The 11171-nt window shown below is 39.9% G+C and overlaps 1 protein-coding gene across 1 annotated transcript in view; it reads right to left on the bottom strand.

The window, feature by feature from the left end:
* Nucleotides 1-579: 579 nt before the first annotated feature.
* Nucleotides 580-11171, bottom strand: part of LOC121389954 (cytochrome P450 4B1-like) — a 25695-nt gene continuing 15103 nt past the window's right edge. The window contains 6 exon segments of the mRNA XM_041521624.1: nucleotides 580-2058; nucleotides 3776-3841; nucleotides 6733-7011; nucleotides 8206-8329; nucleotides 8544-8703; nucleotides 10350-10473. Of these exon segments, the coding sequence (XP_041377558.1) occupies nucleotides 1950-2058; nucleotides 3776-3841; nucleotides 6733-7011; nucleotides 8206-8329; nucleotides 8544-8703; nucleotides 10350-10473 (862 nt within the window). The 3' untranslated portion in view covers nucleotides 580-1949.

Below are 11171 nucleotides of genomic sequence, written 5' to 3'. Positions count from 1 at the left end.
ACCATGACCTTTGTTGAACCAGTTATGGATCACTGGTCGGTGCAAGTGGTTTACACCTACCCATTGAGCCTTGCGGAGCACTCACTCAGGGTTTGGAGTCGGTATCTGGATTAAAAATCCCATGCCTCGACTGGGATCCGAACCCAGTACCTACCAGCCTGTAGACTGATGGCCTGCGACGACGCCACAGAGGCCGGTAGGACTGCTTGGAAGACAGGGTATTACAGTTGCCAACTAATGGAAAACATTTTCTTTTATTACACGTTCTTTTTTTAACCCATAACTTAAACAAAAACTAAATAATGTTTTGTTTAAATTATCAGTTTTATCGTGTCCAATGTGTTTCTGCTGACTGTGGTGTTTGTAGAATATCAAAATTAATGTATGCAAAACAAAAGTATGTACCTCGTAAATAAAGATCAGTAGCTTTGACTGACCGATCGACTGACCGACTGATTGACTGATGTGTATGTTAAAACAGTTTATACTTGTGTATTATATGTGTTTACAGATATGGTAAATAGGGTCTCCACGAGTACCCGTGCAAGGAAGATCACTCTCATTTATTATATATACTTATTTTTATATCGTTTTGCCATATACCTACCGCCAGTTATTATAGGGCTATAAGACCTGCAGGAAAAACAAAAGTCCAATATTATGTGGAATGCAATAAAATGGCACGATTTGGCATCATGTTCAGCTCTGGAAAAAAGATACATAATGTTATTATACTTTATTCCTTAGTACCATCATCAGCTAGTTTAAGTGTCGTGTTTGTGTTGTGTTCATTTTTAACATGATCTTCGACTTTAATATGGCTGAGGGTACAACTCTGTGATAAAGCACTTGTCTGGGATGCGATATCTTGCAGTATCGATCGCCCTCAGAGCTCTATGGATTTGGGGTTTCCTGTTCTGTCTCAACCAATAACCCACGACTGGTACATCAAGGGATGGAATGAGAAATAGCCCATGGTGCTAGCAAACATGGATTCATCCTAGACCGTCCGCGTATAGGAAGCGCAAATAAAATATCCCTTGCTGCCAATCGGAAGAGTAGCCCATGTAGTGGCGACAGCGGGTTTCCTCTCAAAATCTGTGTGGTCCTGAACCATATGTCTGACGCCACATAACCGTAAATAAAATGTGTTGAGTGCGTCGTTAAATAAAACACTTCTTTCTTTCCGTCCGCGTATCAGGCGAATGCTTTACCACTGGGCTATGTCTCGCTCCAATCTTGTCCGTGAGGGGAAAATGCTTAGTACTCGCAGATTTAGTTAACTGGTACCATCGTCTTCTATCATACAGCATTCATCTGACTTTAGGCACAAAACACCAGTCTAATAAATGATCTCCTGACCATACCTCAAGCCTAAGTTCAGTCAGCCGTTTGTCGCCAACGCTTTCTACACTCATTTCCATACTGCACAATAAAGCAAATTACCACTTCGGGAATCAGTCAGAATAATTCATAAACGTTCAGCGAAAAACGGCTGGTTGAACGCACAAGTGCATGTAGGCCAGACGTGTTCTGAAGTCACCACAATTATCTCATCATGATCTCTGTACAATAATCTGTATATTGTCGGTGATCATCAGTGGGGGGGGGGGGGGGGGGGGGGGGCTATGGCACAGTTGGCGTAGGCAGGATTTTGTATTGGGGAGGGGCACCTGTGTAGTGGTATATGACACAGGAACCTTTTTAATGTTATTAATAAGTGAAAAGGTAAAAATTTCCCGGGATTGGGTTGGGGGCATGGCGCCCTGCCCTCCCACCCCCTGGCTACGCCACTGCAATGACATCAGGCAGAATGCCAATGGAACTTTGGGGGAGGTTTGGAAAGGATCGTAAAAAAAATCAAAATGAATATATAATAAAATTATAACTGTCGCAAAAATGTAGGAGGGGGGCCCCGGGCCCCTGCCCCCCTCTAGATCCGCCTCCGATCAGTGTCTGTGTCTGGGAGTGGCCTTCACCCACAGACCGGTCTGAGCCTTCATGATACCCATGGGTGCTCGTTTAACTTCATGGGTAGGGTCAACTTCCATGTGGTATCTAGAAAAGAAAAACACATTAATGCTGGTAGTGACTGCAGGAACCTGTAAGTGGCCAGCATGGGGGTAATGCTCTGGTTACATATATGATAAGACTATTTTTGAGTCCTTTATTATACATGTTATTTCTCGTTCCAGCCAGTGCACCACAACTGGTATATCGAAGACCGTGGTATGTGCTATCCTATCTGTGGGATGGTGCATATAAAATATCACTTGCTGCATTAGCAAAAATGTAGCGGGTTTCCTCTCTATGACTGTCAAAATGACAATATATTTGACATTCAATAACCGATGATTAATAAATCAATGTGCTTTAGTGGTGTCGTTAAACAAAACAAACTAACTTTATTATACATGTAAACATGGCATTACCCCCCACCCCTATCCCCCACTCCAAGGTTTGGCCATACATACCGTAAAATAACTACATTATACCCGTATCAATTTTTTTGGTCTATTTTTATTATTTTATTTTATTTTAATTTTTTTTTTTTTTTTTAATTTGACATTTACAAAATAAACAAACATAAAACCGTAAATTATTTTGGTAACGAGCATTCTGAGAGTACTGCAAAAGCAATTAATGTTCGCTACCGGGCCCAACACATTTTCATGCTCGTAATAAATGGGTAAATTGCCATAGAAGTCAAACTTGATCTGTACAGAACATGACAAAGCTATACCCAAAAGTGTAGCTCAATAACTTAACGCATTGCGAAAAAATAATAATTGGAAAACACATTTCGTATCTTCTAAGCTCAAGGGCCATAACTCTATCAAACATGGGTAAATCGCCACAAAAGTCAATAAATAACATGTAACAGAACACAATAAAGCTACATACACAATTTCACCTCCATATATTAAGGCAATGTGAAAAATAAAACCATCAGAAAAAGTTAAGTTTATTTTGTTTAATGACACCACTAGAGCACATTGGTTTATTAATCATCGGCTACTGGATGTCAAACATTTGGTCATTTTGACATATAGTCTCAGAGAGGAAACCCGCTACATTTTTTCATTAGTAGCAAGGGATCTTTTATATGGACCATCCCACAGACAGGACAGCACATACCACAACCTTTAATATACCAATCGTGGTGCATTGACCGGAACAAGAAATAGCCCAATGGGCCGACCGACAGGGATTGATCCCCAATCGACCGTGCATCAAGCGAGCACTCTACCACTGGGCTACGTTCAGCTCCCATATCAGAAAAAAACGATATGTGGGTCGCACAGCCAGACAAGACAGATATGTAACGTATAGTCCAACCCCCCGGTTGGGCCGGTAAGGGACTAATACTAAATAGTCTTTATTAAATATTTAAGTACAGAATTATTCACCAGGGTTGCGGTTGGGTTTACCTGCGGTGTTGAAATGATCATTTGAGAACTTTGACTTGGCCATCTATACCCCATGCCAGCCGCCAACTAAATTTGTTTTTGGTCAGTTTGAAAAATCACAAAAATAAACCCAAAACCAGCAAAAAAATAATAAATTGAAACTAACACAAGCCACCCACCCCCCCAAACCTAAACAAACAACCGATCTATTGTTAATGTGCAATTTGTAAAAGTATTGGTCAACATATTATTCTGATACACACAGTAACCCATCTTAACCATGCTTAAACAAAATCAAATTATATGTAAGAATCACAAAATATTCCCAGAAACCCCCCCAGTGAATATAATAAAATAACAGTTACCGTTTCAGAACTCTTGCTACAACCACTTTATCCTCATTCATTGCAAAATGCTGGCCAATACAATTCCTGCAAATAAACACGGAATGTCATTGATGTTTTTTAAAAAAAAAAATCATAAAAAAAATCAAAAATCATTTAGTGTCCTAAATTCTATACTCACCATGTAACAAAGTTTTAAACCACTATTTTGTTATCTGGCAATCTAATGCCAGCAGTCAATGTCCCTTCCTATCCATACTTTCTAAATAGTGTAAATTTTAAGTTGATCTAAATCTATGACACATGTTTTTCCGACTACCAACTATCATGACAAAGTTGGCCAACTCGACGGTCGCGTTTTCCCCAACTTACGACGGGTGCACTGAAATTAACAACTAATCGGTCGTAGGAGTTGTATATGACGAGAATCGAGTTGTAAGAACGCTCAGACTAGCAACTGGACAGTCGGAGAAGTCGGAGATCGACGAGTTGGCCAACTCTGCTGTGACAGTTGGTAGTCTGAACTTAGCACAGCGAGTAACATCACCACGGCCGTGTAACATCAGCATTACAAGGACATTAGCCTTTTAAAGTTATTGTCGTGAAAACAGTGATTATTTGGTAATCTAACGCCAGCAGGTAATATCCCTTCTATACAGTATAAATTTTAAGTTGATGTAAAATCTAAATTGTATGTTTTTGGGGGTGTTTTCCCTAACAAGCCAAAATATAGCTCGAGTGTCCTCTAGCCATGCCTGTTTATATGCTGGCACTAGCAGCTAGAGGACACACTCTCTCTCTCTCTCTCTCTCTCTCTCTCTCTCTCTCTCTCTCTCTCTCTCTCTCTCTCTCTCTCTCACACACACACACAAACACACACGCGAAATACTGATTTTTTTTTGTGAACTTGTATCCAAATCTCAGTTATCTAATTATAGACTTCAGAGCTGTATCTAGGAGGGGGTGGGGGGGGAAAAGAACCCGCCCACAAATAGATAAGCATTTTGAGAGTACTCCAAAGCAATATATGATACAAATATTATGGGTAGGAAATCTTAAGACACAGATGAATTATATTTGTAGAATGCACGAAATTGCATTTCAGGACATCTAGTTTTCCAAAATTTTAATGGGTGAGCATACCCCCGAACCCCCTTGAAACTTTGCTTTACGCCCTCGATCTCAATCAGCCCCTCCAATCTCAACCAGCCCCCTCAGTGTGTACTTGCTTCCGCCATGCCTGAGACTCTTGTCAAACATGGATAAATTTGACAAGAGTTATGGTCCTTGAATAAGTTCCCATGAAAGTCAAATTGTGGGATAAAAAACACACGGAAAACCCCCAAACAACAAAACATTTAGCTCAACAGAATTATTTTTAAAAATAGCAATAAACATACAAATGGCACATGGTTTTGTTAATTAGCTTTGTGGTGAATTGGTAATAAATAACATATATTAACCAAATTCAACTTTATATTGCATTTCGCGATTTGGCAAACAACAGCATAAACCCTGGACCTTACTGAAAATGCCTTCTTCAGTTAAACAGAATAGGATGCTTTTTTTACCACCCCCATCTCCCCGAAAAACATCCCAATAAACAAACTGAACTAAACTGTCCCCTCTCAACATCTGTACCTGGCCAGAAATAACGAAGAAAGTGGGTTGGGCAGCCAGAAGAAACATAATTATGGCAATCAATGTACATGAATATATAGGGTTCAACTCCAGCTAGACATAAAGCAGACCTGTAAGAATGGTACGGTATGATAAAGGAGGGGACAGAGGTGAGGAGAGGGTACAAGAATATGTTTTGGCTTATATATAATTATGATAAAATAGAATAGAATAGAATAGAATAGAATAGAATAGATATTTAACAACACCCCAGAACGAAAAATACATCGGCTATTGGGTGTCAAACTATGGTAAATGCAAAATGTAAGTGATGATCAACATCAAAATTATGATAGAATGAAAAAGGTTAATGTTTTAGGTATACGTGTAGCGGAAATATGCTACCCTACCATTCCTACAATGCCAGAAATAAAGTATATTTTCACGGCACTATCCAGAGTTTGCTGTCATTGTAAGACGCTTTCTACAAATACATTGTTTAATGACTAAACGTATATACTAAATATATTGTAATGATCAGAATATCAGTGTCTATATACTAGATATAGATATTGCTATAATTTAGTATATCCAAAAGAAAAATATATACAATTAGGAAACAAAACGAAGTCTGACCGAGTACAAACACATTTAAAGGGACATTCCTGAGTTTGCTGCAATTTTAAAGATGTTATCGACTAACGGAGACTTTTTGATGACTGTAATTACATATCAAATATATTTTTCTGCATACAATATTAGTGGCTGTATATTAAACGTGTTTCTGGTCGTTCTAATATTTGTACCAGGTTAAATTTCATTTTATTTCCTAAAAACTATTTTTTCGTACGTACGAAATTATTTGAAGACAAAATCCTGTTTGGGCTTCTTACAAATATTAAGACGACCAGAAACACATTGAATATACAGACACTGATATTCTGAACAAGAAAATATATTTAATAGGTAAGTTTAATCGTAGAAATGTGTTATTAGTCGGAAACATCTTACAAAGCAGCAAACTCGGGAATGTCCCTTTAATATACCTCCACTGATGTTTAGGCATAGGCCTAAATGTTTTTTTTTAATATTTTTTTTTATGTCATTGAAACGTCTATTGTAGTTGACAACATCTTAGCAATGGCAACAAACTCATGACAGTCCATTTAAACTACAGTTATACATTCCAATACTTTTGTGGTTGGCTATGAACAATCTGGGACCTAATTCACTAACCTCTCGCAACTTTGCGATCTCGCACTGCAATGCTAAAAGACTTACAAAGAGGATGCTGTGTTGTCTATCAGAGCCTAAGAAACCTTTGTGAATTAGGCCCCTAGCCTTCGATTATATCTTACCTTGGGCCAGCAACAAATGGCAGAAAGGCATACTGGTCCATCTTGGAAATATTGTCTGGTAAAAACCGGTCCGGGTCAAAGACCTCTGGCTCGGACCAGACATGTGGGTTGTTATGAAGACCATATACGCTGATGATGATGACGGTGCCCACTGGAAACGAAACCCCGTCAAAGACCATCTCTTGAGCCAGTCTGCGAGACACAAACGGAACTGGGGAGTGGTATCTCAGACTCTCCTTCACACAGCGGGTCAGGTAATTCAGCTCAGAGAGGTCCTCCCTGAAGAAAACAAATGGTGTCAACAGGGAAGGGAGCTGGTGAATTAGCGTGTAACTCTTTCTGTGTATAATACATAATACTATAATTAACATAAAATCATTTGAGAGAGAGAGAGAGAGAGAGAGAGAGAGAGAGAGAGAGAGAGAGAGAGAGAGAGAGAGAGAGAGAGAGAGAGAGAGAGAGAGACACACACACACACACACACACACACACAGAGAGAGAGATAGAGAAAAAGAGAGTGTGTGTGAGAGAGAGAGAGAGATGGAGAGGGGAGAGAGAGAGAGAGAGAGAGAGAGAGAGAGAGAGAGAGGGAGATGAGAGAGAGAGGGTAGAGATGGAGAGAGGGGAAGCAAGCGGGAGAGGAGAGAAAGCAAGCGGGAGAGAGATAGAGAGAGACACAGAGGACAGAGGAGGAGAGAAAGGAGAGGACAGGAGAGAGAGAGAGGGAGAAGAAAGAAAGAAAGAGAGTGACAGAGAGAGAGAGAGAGAGAGAGAGAGAGAGGAGAGAGAGAGAGAGAGAGAGAGAGAGAGAGAGAGAGAGAGAGAGACACACACACACACACACACACACACAGAGAGAGATAGAGAAACAGAGAGTGTGTGAGAGAGAGAGAGAGAGAGAGAGAGAGAGAGAGAGAGAGAGAGAGAGAGAGAGAGAGAGAGAGAGAGAGAGAGTTAGAGATGGAGAGAAAGCAAGCGGGAGAGGGAGAGAAAGCAAGCGGGAGAGAGATAGAGAGAGACACAGAGACAGAGAGAGAGACAGACACAGAGACAGAGAGAGAAAAAGAAAGAAAGAGAGTGACAGAGAGAGAGAGAGAGAGAGAGAGAGAGAGAGAGAGAGAGAGAGAGATGTGTTGTGTTTGTTTTCCTAAACACTTATCGTATCACTAAAAGACTATTCATTACGCTTTATGTTCCTAATGCAACTGTGTTATTATTTTAACCATCATGAGGCTGATACAACGCATGATGTGTCGAACCGAATTAACCACCTAAAGTAGATTTTGTCTTATTTACTTAGACGTAATAAGCAATAATAATTGAACACCAACCCATTTTAACTAATACCAATCACTTAAAATATAAAAAGATAAGAAAACACAAATCAGTGTAAATATAATACTTTAAGGTATTATGTCGATGGTTTGTTCTAAATTGTTAACAAGAAGAATCAAATACACTGAAACTGTTTACCAGCGGACTACCGGGTTATCTCCGATAACAGAGTCCAGCTCTTCCTGAATTTGGGTCTGAAATTCCTGGTGTTCCGCCATCGAATACAGCGTCCACGAAATGGCGCTGGCAGTAGTGTCGTGACCTACAATGTATTGGTTCCAAACTGAATTCATTAAGCAACATGACATTGTATTGTAACATTACGTCCTATTTCAACTTAATTTTCGTGCTAAGGCCTACATCCAATTAAAGTTCAAGTATGGTAGACTGGCCGCACAACTCACCTACACCCCCATATCCACAACCACCCATACATATACCCACACCCACCGATACCCACCGCCTAGTTTGTGTACCTTCGAAAAGGAAAGTATCCACTTCGTTTCTGATTTCTAGTTTGGTGAGTCCTACTCCGTTTTCATCTTTAGCAATCCACCCGTTTTTGCCTGTCAGCAATCAAAACCGTATATCGAGAAAATCAAGGTGCTGCTGCTTCTGTGACAATCCACCCGTTTCCTGTCCATTGAATCAAAACCGAAAAATAAATTACTACTATTATTACTACTACTACTACTACTACTACTACTACTACTACTACTACTACTACTACTACTGCTGCTACTGCTGCTGCTGCTGCTGGTACTGCTGCTGCTGGTACTACTATACTACTACTACTACTAACTACTACTGCTTACTGCTGCTGCTGCTGCTGCTGCTGCTGCTGCTGCTGCTGCTGCTGCTGCTGCTGCTACTGCTGCTGCTGCTGCTGCTGCTGCTGCTGCTGCTGCTGCTGCTCCTACTACTACTACTACTACTACTACTACTACTACTACTACTACTACTACTACTACTACTACTACTACTACTACTACTACTACTACTACTACTCTACTACTACTACTACTACTACTACTACAATTAACAAGCATTCTGAGAATAGTACTAAAGCAACACATGTCCCCTACCGAGCCCAACTATTTTTTGTATCTCCTATGTTTCATGGGCCATAACTCTGCTGAAAATAGCAAATTGCAATGAAAGTCAAACTCGATCTGCAACAGTACATGATAAAAGTATACACAATATTTCAGCTCAATATTTTGAGTTATTGCAAAAAACAACAACCCCAAAACAACAAATGCCTAACATATCCGGAATGTTTTTGTTTTTTCATATCTCCTGATTTCATGGGCCATAACTGCCATGAAGGAAATGGTTTATTCAACGACGCACTCAACACATTTTATTTACGGTTATATGGCGTCTAACTCCTATGAATGTCAAACTCGACCTGTGGCAGAACATGATAAAGAGAAGCACCAAATGTCAGCTCAGTATCTGAGCAGCAATAAAAGACAATGAGAAAAATAAGTCAGGAAAACTAATTTTTATATCTCCTAAATTCAAAGGCCATAACTGTCGCCACGAAAGTCAAACTTGATATGTAACGGTACTTAGTAAAGCTAAATACAAGATTTCAGCTGAATATCTCGAGGCACTGTGTAAAAAAACAAAAACCCATCGTAAAACTATATGTGGGACAGAAGGTGGACGGACATACATACAGACGGGCGGACAGACAGACAGACAGACAGACAGACAGAGAGACACAAGGACGGACATGAAATCTATAGTTCCATCCGGTTGGACTAGTAGGGGGCTAGTAGTCTAGTAATAACATTAAAAAGAAAAAAGAAGAAAAGAATATCCAAAATATAGCGGTTTTCCGTCTATGAAATATAAAATATGTTTAACATTTTGCTGACACTTTATGACAGATCATATCAATACAATACAAAAAAAACAACAAACAATCAATCAAGCCACAGACAAATAAATAGACAGTCAACAGGGCTCGAACTTAACGACGGCACCGACGTCAATTGTCGTCGCTGAGATATAAATTGCCGTAGGTAGAGATCATCACAGACGGCACAAAACTACTGTCGGTAAAGCTCCTCAACAATGGCAAAATGTATACACCTAGTGTATAATATCTGCCCGTATTCAACATTTATGCATTTGAAATAAGTGTACACAGAACACAATAACCTTTCGGTCATGTTTAGTTTCACCCACGGCAATTCTTTACAAAATTGCCGTGGGAGACAAATGTTTAAGTTCGAGCCTTGAATTAAGCATACAAAATAATGCAAACATACCAGTGCTTTCCTACGAGTTTCTATGATGTTTTCGGCAATCTCGTGCACATACTTGCAGTTCTGTAAGAATTTTGTCGCGTGCGATGTGAGATAGAAGATGAAGTTTGGATTTAATAAAGGGTTCCTGCAAGAAGCAAACTCAGTATTAATCCAACAGGTGAAACGCCCAAACATAGATTCCAATCTTAATATTAAAAATGCCCAAAACAACAACAGCAACAACAACAAAACAAAGCAACAAACATACACACACACCAAGCAAACAAGAACTTAACACCATAAGACCACATTCTATTGATCCATATGCGTATAATAATATACACGTATTATGAAGACCAAAACAGATAATGCACAACAATGGAAAGTCTTCGACTGATGAACAACCAGTGGCGGATCCAGAAAATCCATTTGGAGGGGGGTGGGGGGTGGGGGGTGGGGGGTGGGGGGTGGGGTGGTGGCTCAATGACATGTGGACGGAGGCTACATACGTTCCCGAAAGGATTCTTGAGGTTGTCTAACGTAAAATAAAAATGAAAAAAATAAAATATAACTGTCCCAAAATTTAGGGTAGGGGCCCTGGAGCCCATTTAAATCCGCCACTGACAACAATATCAACATTGTGTGTGAGAACCCTCGTGTTGCTCAATCAGACTTGTATCTGTCAGAGATAATGTCTTGCCTTAAGTCGAGGTCAGAAGCCGGGTCAAGGCATGACATCTTACTCGGTTTATTCGTCTAAGCCAGCATGACCACAGACACAACAACATTTACGTACACGAGATCCACAGAACAATATACAAAGAAACCAGACTATGACCTTTG

This window comes from Gigantopelta aegis, chromosome 15 (assembly GCF_016097555.1).
Source record: "Gigantopelta aegis isolate Gae_Host chromosome 15, Gae_host_genome, whole genome shotgun sequence".
Lineage (NCBI taxonomy): Eukaryota > Metazoa > Mollusca > Gastropoda > Neomphalida > Peltospiridae > Gigantopelta > Gigantopelta aegis.
The sequence above is the reverse complement of the archived record's forward strand: the minus strand, read 5'-3'. Positions and strand labels throughout refer to the sequence as shown.